Source organism: Canariomyces notabilis, assembly GCF_033297395.1.
Source record: "Canariomyces notabilis strain CBS 508.74 unplaced genomic scaffold N656scaffold_13, whole genome shotgun sequence".
Taxonomy (NCBI): Eukaryota; Fungi; Ascomycota; class Sordariomycetes; order Sordariales; family Chaetomiaceae; genus Canariomyces; species Canariomyces notabilis.
Genome location: NW_027041835.1, coordinates 1 through 17,598, shown reverse-complemented (window position 1 = coordinate 17,598; position 17,598 = coordinate 1). Strand labels below are relative to the sequence as shown.

Here is a 17,598-nt window from a genome sequence, read left to right as displayed (position 1 = left end):
GGCCCAGCCGTACACTGTGAGTGCTGTAAGTTACCACTTTCCCAACTCATCCTGCCACTGGCGACCGCCTGGGCACTGCGGTACTACGCCGTTCAATATACTGGAAGCCAAGGGTTCCAACAAGAGAGGCACTGGCTTCTATGACCACAGAATATGGTTGCTGGGTTTCCCTTTACCCTTATGCTCTGACCAATGTTCTGTCGCGTCAGCAACGACAGTAACTCGCGCGTTGGATGCGGCAAGGAAGCACCCCTCACTCATCGCGGCCAGTATAGACTAGAGAGTCGACATTTACTCTTGCTTGAGAGACTACACGTGGCTTTTGTCATTGAAGCTGCATAGACAACTTTCCGGCAAGCATTCTGTTGGAAGGACAGTCCAGGTCAGCCACAATGGAAGCCGCGTCTGGCCAGCCCGATGCCGTATACGAAGCTCAGCTGCAGCGAACCCTCCAGGAGTTGGACGGAAGAAGAAAAGAGCTCGAGGCTGCCTTGCAACAGGTTCGTGTTCAGACGTATCGCTCCGTATCCACCTTGCTAAGCTATTCGACAGCTGAGGGCATCCGCCAGCCGAAACCCCCTTTCTAAGGGCGGGATATCGGAACACGACTCCATGAAGATCATGACAAAGGCATTCCATGATGTGGCAGAGTCAGAGCCGCTCCTACCTTCGCCGGAATCTGTGCTGCCGGCGCTGCTAGCAATGCGGCGCGCGCACCAGACCATTGCGGAGTCTAATGAGTACAACGACAAACAGGCGGCGTTGCTGGAGCAGATTGAGCGGCGGATAGATACCGAGCGAGCAAATCTGCGTGAGCAGCAAGCCTTGCAGGTGGCACTGGAAAACCGCATCAAACTCCTGCGCGAAGGACTTGAAAACAGGCAGGAGAAGACTGAAGAGCAGATTGCCAAGGAACGCATTACCGAACTGAAGCAGCAGAAGAACCACTGGGACAAGGAGACATCAGACCTCATGAAACAACTGGATTGGTTTATTGGCGAACACCTCGGGCCTATGCTAGCTGCGGAGGAGCTAGGCGGACCGGTAGTAGGGGATTTGACAGAGATCGACCCAGACGATCTGATCTCCGGATTCAACGCGCACGGGAAGTTGAAGAAGGCGAAAGCCCAACAGGACCAGGACAGGCGGCAGAAGCGGATCGACGAGATATGGGGCCCTGCTGAGCAGCAGGGGCAACCAAACAAAAGGAAACGTGAAAGGGATGAGATATCGGCCGCCAGCACAGAGATGCGCGATCTCATTGTGCAGCTCATGAACAAGTTGATGGAATCTGGGGGTGACACCTCTACGGCATATGTGGAAATACCGCGCGAGTCCGCCGCGGCTCGGTTTCTAGTCCGATCAAAGGTCGCAGTATTCCACCCCAAGGATGCTCAGAGGTTACGGCTGGTCGACTTTGGGCGGGAACTGGATGGCTAGGCGGTTCAGAAGCCTCGAGAAGGTAGCAGGAACATAGTCAACGGCTCAACGTGTTGTAACAGTAAATCCCCCGCTGTTACATCAAGGCGACAATCAAACTGTGCCGGCGATCCCCCTGGCGAATGCTGTGTGGAAAACGTCCAGAATAATGACTACCTCCGAGTCTTATGAGCATAGTACGGGCTGCTGCATGACGTTTGCTTTGGCGTGGATGACGATAAGCGCATGAAGCACAGCGAGGGCGTCGCCTAGATACAGAGACATTACAATACAGTAACACTCATCAAAGTGCCACTTCCTGTCGATTATGCGGTAACAGGTTTCGCCCATTCGACAGCCGAGAATTCCAATTGACCAATCAGAGCGCCGTGATTCAAAGTGGACCCAGCCCCGCGAGCCCCTGCAGTAGGATCCACCGACCAATTTACGCGTCGACAAGACGCGTCTCATTTCAACGGCGGCGTACTTAGCAAGCAAAAGCAGAGAACTCACCCTCAGTTGAGTCCTACTTCACCTGACAACCGAGCCAAGAACAACAGAGCCCGTCTCAAAAACATGACCGTTGACGCCAGCAGCAGCAGCAACAACAACAACATCACGGCCACGCAGAACGAGCCCATCGTCCCCACCTCCCCTCCCGCAAAGCGCATCAAGACGACCGCCGACAGCGAAACCATGGATTCCTCCAACGGCGGCGTCCACCATTCCACCGCAGCAGCAGAGCAACAGCCCCCTCCGTTGCTCATCAAGAAACTCTCAGACAAGGCCCGCCTCCCAACCCGCGGCAGCGCCTTCGCCGCAGGGTACGACCTGTACGCGGCGCGCGACGCGACGATTCCCGCGCGGGGCAAGGGCATGGTTGATACGGACATCAGCTTGGCCGTGCCGGCAGGGACGTGTAAGTGCTCTCCCGACCACTTCAAAGCTTACTTTCACTTCTGTTACCCTCTCCCGTTTCTTTTTTCATATTAGTGATTGCTCACGACGGGTTCGTGTGTCCAATAGACGGCCGTATCGCACCCCGCTCCGGACTCGCCGCAAAGCACTTCATTGACACTGGCGCGGGCGTAATTGACGCCGACTACCGGGGGCCGCTCAAGGTGCTGCTGTTCAACCACGGCGAAGCCGACTTTGAGGTCAAGGAGGGCGACCGGATCGCACAACTGGTTGTCGAGCGGATCTATACACCCGAGGTCGTCGAGGTGCAGGAGCTGGAGGCGAGCGTGAGAGGGGCGGGCGGGTTCGGCAGCACCGGGATGAATTAATTATGACGGAGTTTTAGGTTGAGATTGTTTGGAAGCTGCATTACACGGAATGGACATAACACGGGATGGAATCCCGGGCGAATCGGACGGTCCAATAGACTTATTTCTCGGTACGAGTTCGAGGAGATGGATGAAACGATACAGATCAAACAGATCTTGACATTTACATGATGTAAGCCACGGTCTATCGCTCTTCTATGATGCCCACAAGCCAAGATGCATATGCAAAAACTCGAGCCAGATGCCTCGTGCCCTCACAGCCTCGTCGCGCGAAACTCGACTTTCGGAAACCGCAAACTATCAAGGTGCCTAACCAGCCTCAGCTCGGCCGCCTTGCTCCTGAGCAGATGCAGCTTCTTCTTGTGCGCTTCCTCTGCTCCGGCAATGCCCACCCCGTCCACGTCCGCCGCCATATCGGCTCTGGCCTTCTCCATCGTCTGCTCCATCCTCTCCGCAGTTTTGGTCAGCACCTCGTGCATGCTCGCAAGCACCTTCTCGGCGGCCCGGGCAAGGGGGAGGTCGAGGGCATCCACGCTGTCGTCGCTCAGCCAGGACTGCCTCTGCATCAACCCGCTCCCCGTCCCGCCATTGTGCACGGCCTCGCGCATCCGCACGACCATCAGCGCGGCAAACATGTCGCCCGTCCCGCTGAAATAGCAGTCGATGGCGGGGAAGACAATCTTGAAAGGGCGCGGCCTGCGGTCAGAGGTCATAGTCGAACCGACGACCGACAGCGACGAGACGGGGTGGTCCGGGTGCGGGAGCGAGACCGAGGTGATTACGATGTGCGGGATGCCGTAGCGCTCATGCATGACCCGGATGGCGCGCCCGATCGAGGCCATGTCTGTTATCTCCACCTCCGAAAGGAGCCTTTTTACAAGGGGGAATGTTAGTGGAGTTGTGCAACGGGCGAGGGACAAAGGAAGGAAAGGACAGACTCGGCCTCGAACTGGTTGGGTAGGACTAGATCTGCGTGGTGTACCAGGCTCCTGTACACGGGCACGACGTCTTGCGCCACATAGAGGGTGCCATTGTCACCCATCACCGGGTCCAGTACCCAGAAGAAGCTCCCCGGTTTGGACTTGGCCTTGTTCTTCAGCTCCTCTGCTATCCGCCCAACCGCTTCGAGCGCTGCCGCCCCGGGGACGTAACCAGAGAGCATCATGTCAAAGTCGTCAAGGTAGGACTGCTTGAGGCCCTGATACAAGTCGGTGATCTCTTGCGCAGAGACTCGCGAGCCCGTCCATTGCCTGTACCCGGTATGGTTACCTGCCGGGGACCGAGTTAGGACCAAACTGCAAAGCGCGCCTTCGCGGTGAGGACGGGTAGGTAGGGAAGGCCGGGGAAACGGACTGAATTGCACGGTGTTCAGCGCCGCCACATCACAGCCCAGCGACTGCATGCTAAACACGGCGATCTTATTGCCAACATATCTTGAAGCAGTGCTCTCCGTCAGCGACGCACAGCGTACAAAGAGAGACAAGAGGGCCATTTCGGCGGTGACTCACCCGGAAACGACCTTGAGCACTGTATTAGCATTGAGTACCAGCAGGTAGAAGTTGACCGATGCGTCCTACATGACTGGCGACCGCTAGCACGCGGGTTTCGGGAATCGGAGAGCTCTCACTCATAGCTGGGTGTCGACAATGTAGCGGTGCGGGACAGGCAGTTCCGGAGGACACAGTAGGGTTTCAATAAAGCAAATGCCGCTTGTAGCTAGCCGCAGAAGTATTCGATTTATGGGGTATCGAGGCAGAGAAAACGTAACAAATGTCAGGGGAAACAATGGAAGCAACCTTTCGTAAAAGGTAGCATGTTATGAAGGAGAAGTGCTCGGCAGAACGAAGATTTAATGGTTATGACTCTATGAGCCGATAGCACCCGCGCCGTTGTCGCCCGAAGTCATTGAACCAATCCCGAACTTCGGACCAGGCTGGAGATCGAAGCTTTGCCTTCTGGAAGCGTCCAGCCAAAAGATGACAGGTCAATGTATGGACCCATAAGTCGGGTAACTTCAACTGCTGCATGACAGAAGCTCTCTTGGGATTACCCCGCTATCTCGTATGTCAGGCAGCCCCGCACTACTGATGGAGGCCCGCAAAGGAGAAACAGGGGGGAAGAGAGGAAAATGAGGGCAATACCAGCACGAGGTTTATTGACTCGACATGAAAACCTCCTGAGGTTGAGAGAAAAGCTTAGACCTATAATTGTTGATGTGTGGGATTGCAGACGAGGGAAAAGTTGGCTAAGGTACTTTAGTTTCATTACCATAAAGTATCACAGGTCCGCTGGCATGTCGGCCGCAAGTTTCTATGACATGACTCTGCCAATGCGTCCTCTTCGGACAGCATCAACCGCGGGGCCATTGTTGGTATCCATGCACAGAGCCAACCCTTACATGACCGTCGTATCAACATTTTCATCAACCTCTGAGTTGAACGGCCTCTTTCACTCCTCGTCACCAATCTTCGCGTGTCGGTTAGTCTACGCCTCGAGTTCAAAGAAGGCTGATCGTCCCATACCTTTGGTGCGAGGTAGAAACGCAGATAACTGCTGCCTGCCAAGCTGTACTCGACGAGGAGAGGCACCTCGTTTGAGAGGCAGATCTTCACCGAGTTTGAGAGCGCTGAAGCCTTGCAGAAGTTGACCAGATACTTGAGGGAGAAAGTCAGCGAGACGGGCTCGCTGAGCTCGATCGAGATGGACTCGGCTGGCTTTTCCACGTTGGTATGTGACCGCAGGGTGACAGAGCCGTTGCCAATGTCGCCCTGGCACGAGAACTTGACACCGTCCTTGTTTGCGTCGATGGTAACTGTGCAGTCCGTGTAAGCGAGCGCTTTCCCGCGGATGACAAGCTCGGTTCCCACATACCGGACTCGGACATGGCGATCAGGTCCGTTGTGATGCGCTTGAACTCGGAGGCCGGCATCGTGATTGTTGCCGCGTAGTCTGTGTCCGGAATGCCCAGGTGCTCTTGATCAATATCCATAAGCTTCAGGTCGTACTCAGAGATCCTGTCCGTCTCGGAGCTTTCAAAGACCAAGTTGAGGACGTCGGGTGCATCCTCGGCCTTGAGCGTCAGGATGTCTTCGTTCTGCGCCGCGCGTAGTACCTTAGTGAGCGACGTTAGGTTGACGCCGAGAGCGATATTGCGGTCACAGCGGAATGGCGAGAAGCCCTCGGCCTTGAGCATCATGGACACAAGAGCAACATGGCTGTTGTCCATCGCCTGCAGGGCAATGCCGCTGTCATTGCAGTCGAAATTGCAGTCTTGCACCAGATCCTTGATCGCATCGACAACCTGGGTGGAGAGAAGCGTTAGAGCAGTGTGTACCTCGCGGGACGATAGAGAGGATGCCACGGGGGATTGCGCGTACCTTCTTCAGGATGCTCGCCTGCTCCAGCCTCGCTTCCAACATATCTGCTTCTGTCAGCTTCTGTTGCCTGCCGGGGCGTACATGAAGAATCCAGCCGATAGAGGACTGAGCTTACTGAATGAGTTGTCGTGTGGTCTTTAGGAGAAATGGCTTTCGGTTGTGTGTCTCGTACAGGAATCACGCTGGCAGGAAGCTTAAACAGGATATAGAGATTTGAGGCGGAGGATTCGTGGGTGGAAAATGCGGTTTTGATGGTGGAGGGGAAGAGAAGAGAGATCACACGCGACGCGCTTTGACAGGAAGGAAGACGCGACTACGAGTTAAATTGATTTCCCTTTTGGGCTAGCTCCAGGGCACTGCTCTAATGGTTCTACAGCGCAAGCTAGAAGTACTGTAATTTACTGTCAGGAGAAGTGTAATTGTGACTGCACCGATAGTAATGTAAACAATTCCACACAATGTCAAGGTACCTAGTAAGTTAGTAGAGCCGTTATAGCGCCAGCTAGCCTCCATTCTTACTACTCAACATTAAAGTCGCGTTGGTCTCGTTCATGTACGCAGTCAATGTTGCAGATGTATCGTACAATACAGCTAAAAGGGGAACCTAAACCCCCAAACTCCTGGTTTGATACAGTAAAACTTCAGTAAACAAGAGAGTTGCGGACATTTGTCCTCCAGCCGCGGTTGATTATGCATGTTGTTTCCAAAGTCTGATTACAAGGCGGATTTCTATTCGTAGCGATGCCCAGCCGTTTGAAACGCCATGGATGGTCCTGTTGATCCCTGAAAATTAGTGACGATGATGAGGCGCGCTCCAAAACCTTAATCCAACCCAGAAGATGAACGCCTCTATACAAGTCACCAAACCACCGTTAAGAAGATTGAAACACAATGTCAGTAACAAAGGAGATATTAGCGACCGTTCTGCTTGGTTTGCTCGTCACGATCATAACGAAAGGCGCCCTGGTGCGGGCATTGTAGCGCGCTTCGGCCGTAGGTTGATGACCATTTCGAGTTCTCGCAGCATCCCTCGGCTTGCCTCGGCCTTCTCCTTGGCGATCTCTCTCCTCTCTCGGTCTTCCTTCATCTTGGCGATCCGTTCATCTCTCGTCATGAAACTCCGGGGCCTGCTGGGTAAGGAGACTGCTTCGAACACCTCGGCCTCGTCCAAATCCCCTTTTGCGCTCCCGAAGCTCGAGCTTCGGGGAGACTCGCCCGTTAGAGCTCGAAGTGCATCGAGAGCCCCGCCTTCTTCAACCGTAGTAAGACCACTAAGCGATGTGGCTGGCGAAAGAACGGCGCTGAGAGACGACAGCCGCTTCTCGTTCCGGTCAATACCTGATGCCAAGGCAGCTTTGCCCTCCTCCCATGCTTGCGTTAGCATCTTTAAGTCCTGGCCAATAGATTCGTACTGGGCCATGAGGCTGTGGCCCAGCTCAGACACATCTGGTGCTTCGTTGAGTGTCTTCTCCGACTCTTCCCGTAATAGAGCCAGCTTTGCTTGGAGGCCTCGTATGCCCATCGAAAGCGAATTGAGTTTGCTGAACTGAGATCGTCGCTTCTCTCGGCCTGGAGAAAGCGGAAGTTTTGTCTCCGAGATCGTCGGGAACGCTGCCTGAGTCAGCATGGGCGGTGACGGTGCAGAAAGCGGAGAGGTATGCTTACTCTCTTCTTGACTGAGAATATCATGAAGTCTTTGGTAGCTCTGGCGAGTCACCTCGTTGAGAGTTCTGAGCCCTTCAACGGCCGTCGACCATCGTAGAAAGTCAGTACTGTCTCCCCTCGCCTCAAAGGCGAGTAGTGAGCACAGCGTAATCTTCCGGATGGTATGGAAACGGGCAGCCGCAATTTTCAAAGTCCTCAGTGACTCTTTATCCTCAAATTCGCGTTCTGAGAAGCCTTGCATTGCGTCTGAGATGTCTAGGTCGCTGATGTCATACACATCATAATACTTCTCGAGATCAAGCTGCTCGGCGAAGGCTTTGACTACTGACGACACCTGCATGTGGTTCTCAATCATATCCGATAATCGCTCTCTGAGCGCCTGGCGCAGCCTGCGGCAACGGCGGTTCTGAGACTTGTCCTCTATCCGACTGATAGGAGGCAATGGTGCGCTTCTATAGCTTGTGTAAGTTCCCTGAATGACATAAGGTGGGTGCATCTTGACTTACATCCTGTAGCCCCGGGAAACAAGCTCGACCTCCTGAACAAGAGACAAAGCAGCGCTGGATGCGCTGTCAAAGTCCTGCGATCTGGAAACGAAGGTTGTCACCTCGGTCAGCGCCTGGTTCCGCAAATGCCTAAGCCATTGTTGCCGGATATAGGCGTGTGATACAAAGCCGACGGCAGCGAGGAGAGCTGCCCCGAATGCCACGCGCTTCTTTGTCAACTGCGCATATCCCCCGGAGGAAAGCCAGCTGACTACCCACGCAACGACCAGCGCCGAGGCAGCCGTTATCAACAGCCCTGTTGATGTAGGGGCTACCGGATTTTGAGGAAGCTCGGGTGAATCCTTCGGTCGACTATATGAACTGGTCTGGCCGGCGATAGAGGCGCTGCTTAACAACTGCGACGCGACAATCGTGTACCGGAATTGTTCAATAAACTTGTGATTATCGGCACGGTCTATCCTCGATGCGACTGCTTTCTATTGCGCAACAGGGAACAGCAGAAGGTCAGCCACAGGACTTCCCATAGCGCATTCCGAAGATCGCTCTCACCGAATAGCTGTGCAACGACCGCAGCCTGTTCACGCGTGGGAGGTCCAGGGGAGCGGGAAGTTTGTTCCGAAACCGCTTCCTCACCATCGGCCGCCCTACCGGTGCGAAAGACGGGCTCGGCGGCGGCGATTCATCGTGATGGTCCGAACCAGACGGCGCGGGCCAGTCGTGCTGTTCTTCGCCTTCACCTGTCATTGCAACAGGATGTCAGACGCGTCCAAGGTCTTGTCTCCAGAGGAGTTTCCGGGGACTTGCGAAGCAACGGGCACGGGGTATTGACTGACCCTTCAGATACTCAGCAAGAGGCGTTTGGTCGTGTACGACAGTCTCCATGGACGACGCTGCTACGGAAGGTAAAAGCGGCTGTGGCACCAGCACCCCATCTGCCTGCCAGCGCACACCCAGGGACCGTCGTTGCTGCTCCCAACTTATGATACTGTACCCGGAGTGTTACAGGAGTCGGGAGTACGAGATTTGTGGCACCAGCCTTAGTCGCGAACGAAGTCCCTGGCGGCGGCGGCGACGGGAGATGGATCAAGACGCTGTGGGCTGCTCGCTAGCGTTGTGCGTTGCCGGTTCGGTAGCCTTTGTGTATGGTTCTGCTTCAAAGCCCAGTGATATAGTAGTGTACGGGGGGCAGAGGAAGGAGCTCGGGGGGCAATGTGGAGATAATCAGTGGAGGAACGGGCGACCTCCCTGGTGCTGCTCAACGTCGTGCTGGCGTCTGATGAAAGTAGATATCCACCGGGAATGATACCTCTGCAACCGAAGGAACTTGTATTGTACAGTTCATTAAATTTGGTGAAACGGTTGGACTAGGAAGGTCGTGTCCGACCCTTGTCGCGCGACCTCTTCATTAAACTTTCCAGAGACAGCCCCGGATTTCCGTAATATTACGGTATGCTCCAACCACACCAAGGGTCTTTGTCCCTTGGAATGGTTGCGTCACAGTCAACGTCATTCCCAGCAGTTACGCCTATGTTATGTTGTAGAAGTCTTTCTTGTACGGCTGATTTGGTGTTGAGTCATCCCAAGTACGTCCAGCCATTCTTCCCGCTGCTTTCACTGTCGCTCAATCGAACAGACCACGGACGGATACAGCAGCTCCTGAAATAGCCACTACATTCCACAAACCCTGCTACTCCGTAGCAATCTCGGAAGACTGAACCGTAATGGTATTACGCTATATTACCCTATAAGCTGTATGCACTGTAAGTACGGAGGTTGGGGCCAAAAGTATTCACCACCTTCCTCTTGCCAAGAATGCCAAGGCCCCGGATACAGTATGGTTGGCACAGTTGCGGCCAGCCACCTATAATGAGGCACTGTAACCCACCATAGTATGCCCATTTACAGGGCCAATTACAGGGCCACCTCAGTACCCACTCCAGTGAGGTTTGCGAGGGAACGCTATTCTCAAAGAAAACACAGTGTGTCTCTCTTCCCTCTAGCTTCTCACACGCAGACAGGCTTGGCACCAGCAGGAGGGTGGTGAATACTTTTGGCCCAACCTCCGTACGGTAGTACACGTACATCGGGGGCCTCGGCCCCACCGGGATTCATGCATGTGGGGCTCATTTAGCGACCCACTCAAACGGGTACCTATCATCCGGTAGCGTGCCACTGCATCGCATCACGGTCCACAGCACACATCACAGCGACTTCAATCGTCAGCCGCATCGTCAACAACGACAGTCACCGATCCGCGTTGCCCAACGACGACGACGGTATTGTCAAAGAAAGTCAAATAAATTCCCTGCATCCAGACCAGTCCGGACCCGGGTCGCAGTTAATTCACGACTGCATCAGACCGCGCGGCCAAACCGCCGACCGAAACTTGAACCCGCCCTCTCGAGACGACCAGGCGACCATCCATTCACTAAAACCGAAACCATGCCCTCCGAGCTCGAACTCCAAATATCCCCCATCGTGCAAGAGTCGCTTGTGCACAATTCAAGGGTGAGCTTTCTATCGTTTCTAGTTCCGAACTCCACTTCCCTCCCAGACCTTTACCAACAAACCTATCATCCCCTCTCGCCCACAACCCCGGCCGCAGCCGCACACCCCATATAGGACCCCAATACAACGACTAGCCACCTACCCGATCCCGTCTAACTTGTCAAACAGACACTCCAAAACCTGCAATCCCTAACCGCCTCCCTCTTCGGGGTCAGCGCAGGGATCCTCGGCCTGGAATCATACGATGGCTTCCTCTTCTACCTCGCCTTTTCACTTCTTACCTCAGCGCTTTTCTACCTAGTGCGCGTTGCGCCGAGTTCGTTGACTGCCGGACCGTCATCGTCAGAGAGCAAAAGCAAACTCCCACTGGACACGAGCAGGTACTTCCGCGGCCCGTTCGAGTTCTGGGCCGGCGGGTTGATGAACGGGCTGGCGGGGTTTATTCTCACATGGACGTTGTTTTATGGGTTAGTGAGAGCGTGATGTGCTTTGGCCTAAAGGAAGGAGGGGGATGGTGTAAGGCGTCAGTGTCGTATTGTCAATAAGTTGAGTGTTTGTCTATTTCTAATTGATAGAAATATGGCAAGATATCGAGTTCAAAGACCTCCATCTACCCAATACCATGCAGATGGATATATAGTCCAGAAAAGACTGTGAAATAACCAGATCAGCAGGAAAACAATTGAAAATCAGAAGCCAGATATATGCAAGGCAGAGAGGCATAAACGTAGGCAAGAGGAAAAAGGGGAAAGGAAACAAAAATATCAAAACAACCCCCAGAAGCTCATCCTCATTCGGCAATCTCAACCACTTTACCCACAAAGCCTTCCAACCCCGACTTGTCTTTGCTCCCACCTTCAAGAATCAGGATCCGCGACCCCAGTTCGATCCATTCGCGCGTTGACAACAACTCCAGCTGCACCTCGACGCAGCTCATATCTGCATCCTGCACCTCCATATCCTCCGCTGGACCAAAGAGGTCATCAATCTCGTCCCCAGGCACCCGACCCCCGCCGCCACTATCCTCCGACTTGACTCTCGAGACACGCAGGACCCTCGCGGCCGAGCGAACACTTGCCACGTATATGTTGACCAGGCAGCCAAGCGACAGCGAGGCGGCCCCCTGATTATCCTGGTCGAACACGGCCGTCAGCCCGCTGACAGCCTGCAGAGACAAGCCTGACGAGACCATGTGCTGACTAGGCACGGCCAGCACCATGCCTTTGCGCAGCCTAGGCGTCGTAGTCGTTGTCGTCATCGGCGAACGGCCGGCGGAGCGAGAGATGGCGAGATCCCCCTGGTTGGACTGGTCGAACACCATCCCGATGGACCCAACCTGGCCCGCCGTGAGTGTCTGCACGGGCAGGCGGAGGTTGCGGATGCTGACGATGGATGCCGTGTGCCACTCGCCCTTGATGGCTGACGCGGAGACGGTGCTCCTCGAGGCGGCGCGGCTGAGTTCTGCCGAGGATGGGTGGGATACTGAGAGGCCATAGCTACCGACAATTCCGCCGGATGACCGCTCCTCAGGAGTCGCCCCGTGAGAGTCGTCGTCGCCGGATGGGAACGGACCCACTACTACCTTGTCGCCGATCGACAGGCTGCCGAACCGTAAATAGCCCGCAACCACAGTCCCATGGTCGGTTTGCTGGTCGGCGTCACTTGTTGCTAGGGCGTAGGAAGCGGGGAGGCTGAATTTGTCTTCGATATGGAACAGGCAAGCCGGCTGCTCTGGATTCAGCGCCGCACCGATGTAGTCGTGTGAGGTCGGCGTAGGAGGCAGCGGAAGACTCTGGAGCAGGGCATGAAGCGAACCGACGCCTCGCCCATCCACTGCACTGGTAAGCACGATAGGGACCAATGAGAATGGATCATCGCTCGAGAGCATGCAGTCCAGTACGTCCTTGACGGATTCCTTATCCGACTCTGACACGCGGCTGAAATCAGAATTACTCGCTGGTCCCGCTTTCACCATTTTGGGTATTCGACCAGCTCTTTTAACACTGGAGAGGATTTTGCTGAGCGTAGTAGACACGCTCAGCTTATTAGCCAGATCCAATTTTGTGATAACGATGACCAGGGGAAGGCGAAGACGGAGACAGAGATCAAGATGAGCCGAAACCAGGTTGACATCAGCACCGGTTGGGCCCAGCACTTCCAGCGAGGTAGATGTGGCTCCAGCAGCCGAAGTCAATTCACCGCTGTCCGCCGCTATACAGAGCAAGGTCCAGTGAGGGGCCCAACCTACGATACCGCGGAGGATGGTCCGCCGGTATCGCGGATGGCCAGCCGAATCCAGGAGATAGACGAGTCGGCCATCTCTTGTAAAGTCATGAATATCTATCCAGGACTCAACACCGCTGTGGGCATAGTTGATAATTTCACCGTCGTTGTAGCCAACGAGCTCTTGCGTGACAGACGATGTGATGCCAGAAGCAACTTCATGGAGGTGTTTTAGGAGGCCAAGCCGGCCCTTTCCGCGCCCATTGTCAAGAGTACCAGTGGAGAGCGTGCCTAGGAGTGTCGATTTCCCCGACGTGGTTGGCCCTGTAAGCGTAACGCGCAACTGGTCGATCGTGAGAGGTCCTTGCTTCGGGTCAGGCAGGGCCTCGGCCAACCGCACCGTTCCTGGCAACCCGGAGGTAGTCGGTGTCTGGCTGGGATCTCGGGGTCGCAAATCGGGCGTAATCAGTGCTTCGGCAACCCACAACTTAGCCTGCTGCCAAACGCCCTCAGGTTCCGAACCCGAGGAATCTTCAGAGCCGGTTGGCTCAATCCAAGCGCAGTCCCCGACAACCAACATACGGAGCACCTCCACATTGCATCCTAGGCTTGCGGCCATGACTCGGAGGGTGGTAAGGCTCTCGTCCATTTCGTCCTTAGTTAAGCCCGCCAGCGTGCCATCGTCGGCAACACCAATCTCATAGAGCGCTCCCCTCGATGCTTCCAAGCCGGGAAGCAACTTGCCCAGCTTAACAGGCGCATTCAGCGCAACACTGTCGTCAGGTAGCTGTGGAATTACAAGCCCAGGAGCGGCAGTGCCGGCATGGTATGGGCATGACTGCTGCAATCTCCAGAGAAGTTGGGTTGTAAGATGCTCAAGTCGATCTTGGCGGGTTTGAGTTGAAGAACTGGAGGGCCCAGGGGCGATAAGAGCCGACTTCAGCGTCTTAGGGTCGGCAGGAGGTCGTGACTGGGTCGATCCTGAGATTCGAGTCGCCGTGCTGATCCTTTCATATTTTCTGCGCGGCCTCAGTAGCAAGTGAAGCTTATACTCAGTCGGCCCATCCTGAGGTTCTGGCTCCAGCTTAGTCACCCCATAGTCGGATAGAAGTCCGAATCCAAGAGCTCCCCGCCGCACTGCAGGCCGATCCGAAGAGTGGGTTTCTCGAGAATCTCCTGATCTCAGCCATGGAGAGGCGACCCTGGGCGGGTCGGGATCAAAAGTGAAAACAGACATCGGACTTCCCGATACACTGGCGTTGGAATAGTGTCTGGTGCAATGCCGAGCAGAGCAATCCGATGGAAAAGGATGATTGTCAAAGTGTCGAGAGCACAGTTAGCAGGTTCGACAGGCTATATATATTGCAAAGTCGGTAGTCATGGCAAGGAGAAGGTTGTGTATTCGTGGTATCATCTTGGAGATCATAAGTGGGCGAACAGAAAAGGAAGACGACAATGAGTTTGGAGGACGATGCCTAGTGGGCAGTTACAGAATGCTCTAGACAATCCGTCAGTAATCTAGAGAGTAAACATTTTGAATGACTGCACTGCCAAAACTGCTGCGTTGGTGTGCTTAGAGACGGGACTTCTGGGCCAGTTGGTAAAAGGTAGAGAAACATGGAAGTCATCAAGTTGAGGTTTGATGACTCCCATCGGTAAGGTAGTGGCCATACAAATAAGAAACGAAGACGAAGGTTAGCGTTACAGATTACATAACGTAACTACATAGTATCACAGTGTATGTATTTTACATACATTACAGTACAGATTAGTCAAGTATAGTACTGTACATACGTGAGCTTTGAGATGACGAGGTACCTAAAATAACGGTGGGAAGGTGCGGCTTAGTCCTGTACCGCCTTGACTCTGATGTCAATACCAATACGAGAAAAGCATCTGTCCGGCTGTCCTCGTTTTCCTTTGTCGACTTTCCTGTCAGAGACGGATGCAATGGGCAGCAGCAGAAACAAGCTCAAAGACACTTAACAGAGCACTGCTTACCACAAGCATCACAACGACGTGAACGACGCGCACATCAATCAGTCGATCCTCCAAGAGCGAAAATGGAGAATATGGTGGGGCTTCCGCCTAGTTACTCCTGGTCCCCACCCGCGACCGGAGATCAGTGCCAATCACAAGCCCAAGCACAGCTGCCACGACCCAAGGGGCCATGGAAATGGCTACAATGGTTCCGGAAGAAAAGGCTATCAACAGAGGGAAAGGTGGTTCAAGGCTCAAGTTGCAAGACCAAGGTGAGAAATGCTTTGGCAACGTCTCCTGTTATTTCGAGGTTTCGACCGGCAGGCAGTTACTTCCATCGTGTGGCGAATCAGCAACACTCTCCTTGCATTGCACGACACCGCTGGGGTGTGACTGCGCCTCCACTGCCAGCATGGCTGCTGGGGCGGAGACTTCAGGGTCGTCAGCACGCGACGCAAGTGGTCACTGGTCAGTAACAAGGCCGCCACTGCCATGACCCCAAACCTCAGGTTCCCAATTTTACCGATCCGTCCGCACTCTGGAACGAATTCAAGACAGGGGTTGCTCGGGGTCCAAACCGCCCACCGCTTCGCCTGTCTCTTCCATCATATCTGAACACCCAGTTCCTGAACTTGTCTATTCATCGCCTTTCTCTTGTTTCTGTTTCTGGTCATCCCGTCTACACAACTTGACCACTGCTTCATCTGCTTGGTCAATACTGATCTGTCTGTCTGCAGCAAAGCATCATGGGGAGATTTGGGTTCCTTCGAAAGTCAAGCGACAAGGACAAACCAGACAAAAGCTCCGATCCCTCGAGTTCAAACCCTTATCTCCAACAGCAATCGCCTTCTCAATACGATGGCAACCAGTACTACGCCGAAAACTCGCAGCGTAATGCCGGGCCGCCGGGCGGATCCCGCGTGGGCTTGCCGTCCAGTGTCCGCCCTAGTGGCCTTCCGAATAGAATGATAGGCCCCGAAAGCCGCAGTGACACATTTGGCAGCAACAAGACTGCTCCTCCGCCTTATCGGGAAGACAGCCCTTCGCCTCCCGTCTATTCAACGGGAGGCAGCAGTCCTGCCCCTGGTTTCAACTCGGTTAACCCTTCGATGGGATCTGGGTATCCGAGAGACAAGTTCGGAGCTGCAGACGGCTTCGGAGGCCAGAGATACGGCAGCACCGAGGCGCAAAACAGCCAGTTCTCCTCACGCCCTGCTGCCGCTGGAGGCGGATACGGCGGGCTGAGTGGTTCCACTGGGGGTTCATTTGCCAATTACGATGGCTTCAATTCTACGGTTCCCTCATCCGGACTTCCAGCAAACATGGAGGAAATGACCGAGGAAGAGAGAGAGGAAGCTAAAGTCCAGATGACCAAGAATGCGATTGTCGACGAGTTGCGTGCCACTTTAAACACTGGCGAGCGCACTGAAGCCAAATTTGATGACGGCATTGCTATGCTCGGCAGCTTGACCAAGACGCTGTTGGAGCAAGGAGATAGCTTACAGCACACCAAAAAGAGTCTTGTAGCATCACGTACGTGGCTTCAGAGACATTCTTTTATTTCCACAACTAATTCACATCACAGAGGGCGAGGCTGGCATAAGCCAGCTTAACATGGCCGACCTGGAGATCGCCAAGAAGAGCATTGCGAATCCCGCGAGCTGGATACAGAACAGCAGCTCCCGTACTGCAGCGCGGGAACAAAAGAAGAAGATGGTGCAGCTACAAAATGAGCAGAGGTTGGAGCAATTGGATCGGGATGAAGTCCAGTCGAGGCAGAATCTCGAGAAACTGAATCAGCTCCTCGAGCAAGGGACGCGACAAAAACCACTTCTTGGTTCCAATAAGCAGAAGAACCATTCCGCTTTTGAGTTCGAGGACGACACCGGCGAACAGAGGGAGTTGAACGAACAGATTGACGCACTAGTACCCAGGTTGGAACAAAAGGCTCGCGTCCTTAACCAAATTGCCGTTCTCCAACGCGGGGTGATCGATCAACAGCTTGTGGAAGTTTCATCCATGACGGAACTTGTAAGTAATTTCCCGTGTACTGCAAGGGAGGAGCCTGCTAACGGTGCCGTTCTAAGGCTGATACTGCTCGGGACAGTATCGCGCGAAACCAGCAGCGAATGGACACCAAGTTTGGGCGGTATCGGTGATCATCTTTTCCTCGCCTATTCAATGCATGTCTTTATTCCCAGGTTCATTACGGTATTGGCTCTGATATCAGCCTCATGGCCGTTGCTTAGTTTGTCGGCGAGATTAGTTAATACAAGCTGATGATTCGTGGTAAAAGCTGCGCTGCCCCTTCTAAAGCGAGAGTTGTTCATACAGTAATAGTATTTGCTCGCAACCAGCCACCGACGGCATGCTGTTCTGCGACAGGATTCTATATTCTTGCTGAGTCCCTCGCTCCTCAGACAGACGCTAAATACCATCACTTTTGCAGGTCTGGTCTGATGTGTACCTAAGTAGTCACCGTAGGGTAGGTACCTTATGTAAGGTAAGGTATGTATGTAATGTATGTACTGTACTCCGTATATATAGCACCTATGAAGGAGCAACCTATAGCAAGTGGCACAGCCCCACTCATAGTTTCACTCATTCACTGCCGAGATTGCCAATCATGAAGCG

General features: G+C 54.1%; 8 protein-coding genes across 8 annotated transcripts; 4 read left to right on the top strand and 4 right to left on the bottom strand.

Annotated features, from left to right (window-relative positions):
• Nucleotides 1–392: 392 nt before the first annotated feature.
• Nucleotides 393–1,440, top strand: N656DRAFT_798661 (uncharacterized protein; the record flags this gene model as incomplete). Its single annotated transcript, XM_064817790.1, has 2 exons — nt 393–500; nt 553–1,440. 2 exons carry the CDS (start codon nt 393–395, stop codon nt 1,438–1,440), a joined length of 996 nt encoding a protein of 331 aa, XP_064669339.1.
• A 555-nt stretch (nt 1,441–1,995) lies between these two features.
• N656DRAFT_798660 (dUTP pyrophosphatase) lies at nt 1,996–2,705 on the top strand (the record flags this gene model as incomplete). The annotated part of the gene is made up of 2 exons (XM_064817789.1): nt 1,996–2,338; nt 2,446–2,705. The coding sequence occupies 2 exons, from the start codon at nt 1,996–1,998 to the stop codon at nt 2,703–2,705; spliced, it is 603 nt and encodes a 200-aa protein (XP_064669338.1).
• A 106-nt stretch (nt 2,706–2,811) lies between these two features.
• On the bottom strand, nt 2,812–4,346 carry N656DRAFT_845617 (Ribokinase-like protein). Its single transcript, XM_064819206.1, has 5 exons — nt 4,283–4,346; nt 4,214–4,224; nt 4,059–4,138; nt 3,644–3,974; nt 2,812–3,575 (listed from the first exon to the last, which is right to left on the bottom strand). Exons 1-5 carry the CDS (start codon nt 4,334–4,336, stop codon nt 2,960–2,962), a joined length of 1,092 nt encoding a protein of 363 aa, XP_064669337.1. The 5' UTR covers nt 4,337–4,346; the 3' UTR covers nt 2,812–2,959.
• Nucleotides 4,347–5,096: 750 nt separating this feature from the next.
• Nucleotides 5,097–6,252, bottom strand: N656DRAFT_779859 (proliferating cell nuclear antigen). The gene is made up of 5 exons (XM_064815268.1): nt 6,198–6,252; nt 6,083–6,126; nt 5,577–6,006; nt 5,228–5,517; nt 5,097–5,171 (listed from the first exon to the last, which is right to left on the bottom strand). The coding sequence occupies exons 2-5, from the start codon at nt 6,122–6,124 to the stop codon at nt 5,154–5,156; spliced, it is 780 nt and encodes a 259-aa protein (XP_064669336.1). The 5' UTR covers nt 6,125–6,126; nt 6,198–6,252; the 3' UTR covers nt 5,097–5,153.
• A 776-nt stretch (nt 6,253–7,028) lies between these two features.
• N656DRAFT_798657 (uncharacterized protein) lies at nt 7,029–9,135 on the bottom strand (the record flags this gene model as incomplete). Its single annotated transcript, XM_064817788.1, has 5 exons — nt 7,029–7,693; nt 7,748–8,199; nt 8,254–8,729; nt 8,803–8,990; nt 9,087–9,135. The coding sequence occupies 5 exons, from the start codon at nt 9,133–9,135 to the stop codon at nt 7,029–7,031; spliced, it is 1,830 nt and encodes a 609-aa protein (XP_064669335.1).
• Nucleotides 9,136–10,695: 1,560 nt separating this feature from the next.
• N656DRAFT_710539 (uncharacterized protein) lies at nt 10,696–11,244 on the top strand (the record flags this gene model as incomplete). The annotated part of the gene is made up of 3 exons (XM_064811683.1): nt 10,696–10,761; nt 10,930–11,096; nt 11,139–11,244. 3 exons carry the CDS (start codon nt 10,696–10,698, stop codon nt 11,242–11,244), a joined length of 339 nt encoding a protein of 112 aa, XP_064669334.1.
• Nucleotides 11,245–11,277: 33 nt separating this feature from the next.
• On the bottom strand, nt 11,278–14,622 carry N656DRAFT_779856 (P-loop containing nucleoside triphosphate hydrolase protein). Its single transcript, XM_064815267.1, has one exon. It carries the CDS (start codon nt 14,219–14,221, stop codon nt 11,552–11,554), a length of 2,670 nt encoding a protein of 889 aa, XP_064669333.1. The 5' UTR covers nt 14,222–14,622; the 3' UTR covers nt 11,278–11,551.
• A 234-nt stretch (nt 14,623–14,856) lies between these two features.
• N656DRAFT_779854 (uncharacterized protein) lies at nt 14,857–17,199 on the top strand. The gene is made up of 4 exons (XM_064815266.1): nt 14,857–15,236; nt 15,702–16,497; nt 16,550–16,995; nt 17,052–17,199. The coding sequence occupies exons 1-4, from the start codon at nt 15,048–15,050 to the stop codon at nt 17,121–17,123; spliced, it is 1,503 nt and encodes a 500-aa protein (XP_064669332.1). The 5' UTR covers nt 14,857–15,047; the 3' UTR covers nt 17,124–17,199.
• Nucleotides 17,200–17,598: the final 399 nt, after the last annotated feature.

What these genes read in the sequence shown, in the direction of transcription:
- N656DRAFT_845617 (XM_064819206.1), bottom strand. Translation starts at nt 4,336, where the DNA reads ATGAGTGAGAGCTCTCCGATTCCCGAAACCCGCGTGCTAGCGGTCGCC. An exon ending in GCTGAACACCGTGCAATTCA is followed by an intron (nt 3,975 to 4,058) that starts GTCCGTTTCCCC and finishes GGTCCCCGGCAG; the next exon opens with GTAACCATACCGGGTACAGG. An exon ending in CCCAACCAGTTCGAGGCCGA is followed by an intron (nt 3,576 to 3,643) that starts GTCTGTCCTTTC and finishes CCTTGTAAAAAG; the next exon opens with GCTCCTTTCGGAGGTGGAGA.
- N656DRAFT_779859 (XM_064815268.1), bottom strand. Translation starts at nt 6,124, where the DNA reads ATGTTGGAAGCGAGGCTGGAGCAGGCGAGCATCCTGAAGAAG. An exon ending in AGGCGAGCATCCTGAAGAAG is followed by an intron (nt 6,007 to 6,082) that starts GTACGCGCAATC and finishes CTCTCCACCCAG; the next exon opens with GTTGTCGATGCGATCAAGGA. An exon ending in GATCGCCATGTCCGAGTCCG is followed by an intron (nt 5,518 to 5,576) that starts GTATGTGGGAAC and finishes CGGACTGCACAG; the next exon opens with TTACCATCGACGCAAACAAG.
- N656DRAFT_779856 (XM_064815267.1), bottom strand. Translation starts at nt 14,221, where the DNA reads ATGTCTGTTTTCACTTTTGATCCCGACCCGCCCAGGGTCGCCTCTCCA.
- N656DRAFT_779854 (XM_064815266.1), top strand. Translation starts at nt 15,048, where the DNA reads ATGGAGAATATGGTGGGGCTTCCGCCTAGTTACTCCTGGTCCCCACCC. An exon ending in GCTCAAGTTGCAAGACCAAG is followed by an intron (nt 15,237 to 15,701) that starts GTGAGAAATGCT and finishes GTCTGTCTGCAG; the next exon opens with CAAAGCATCATGGGGAGATT. An exon ending in AAAGAGTCTTGTAGCATCAC is followed by an intron (nt 16,498 to 16,549) that starts GTACGTGGCTTC and finishes TTCACATCACAG; the next exon opens with AGGGCGAGGCTGGCATAAGC.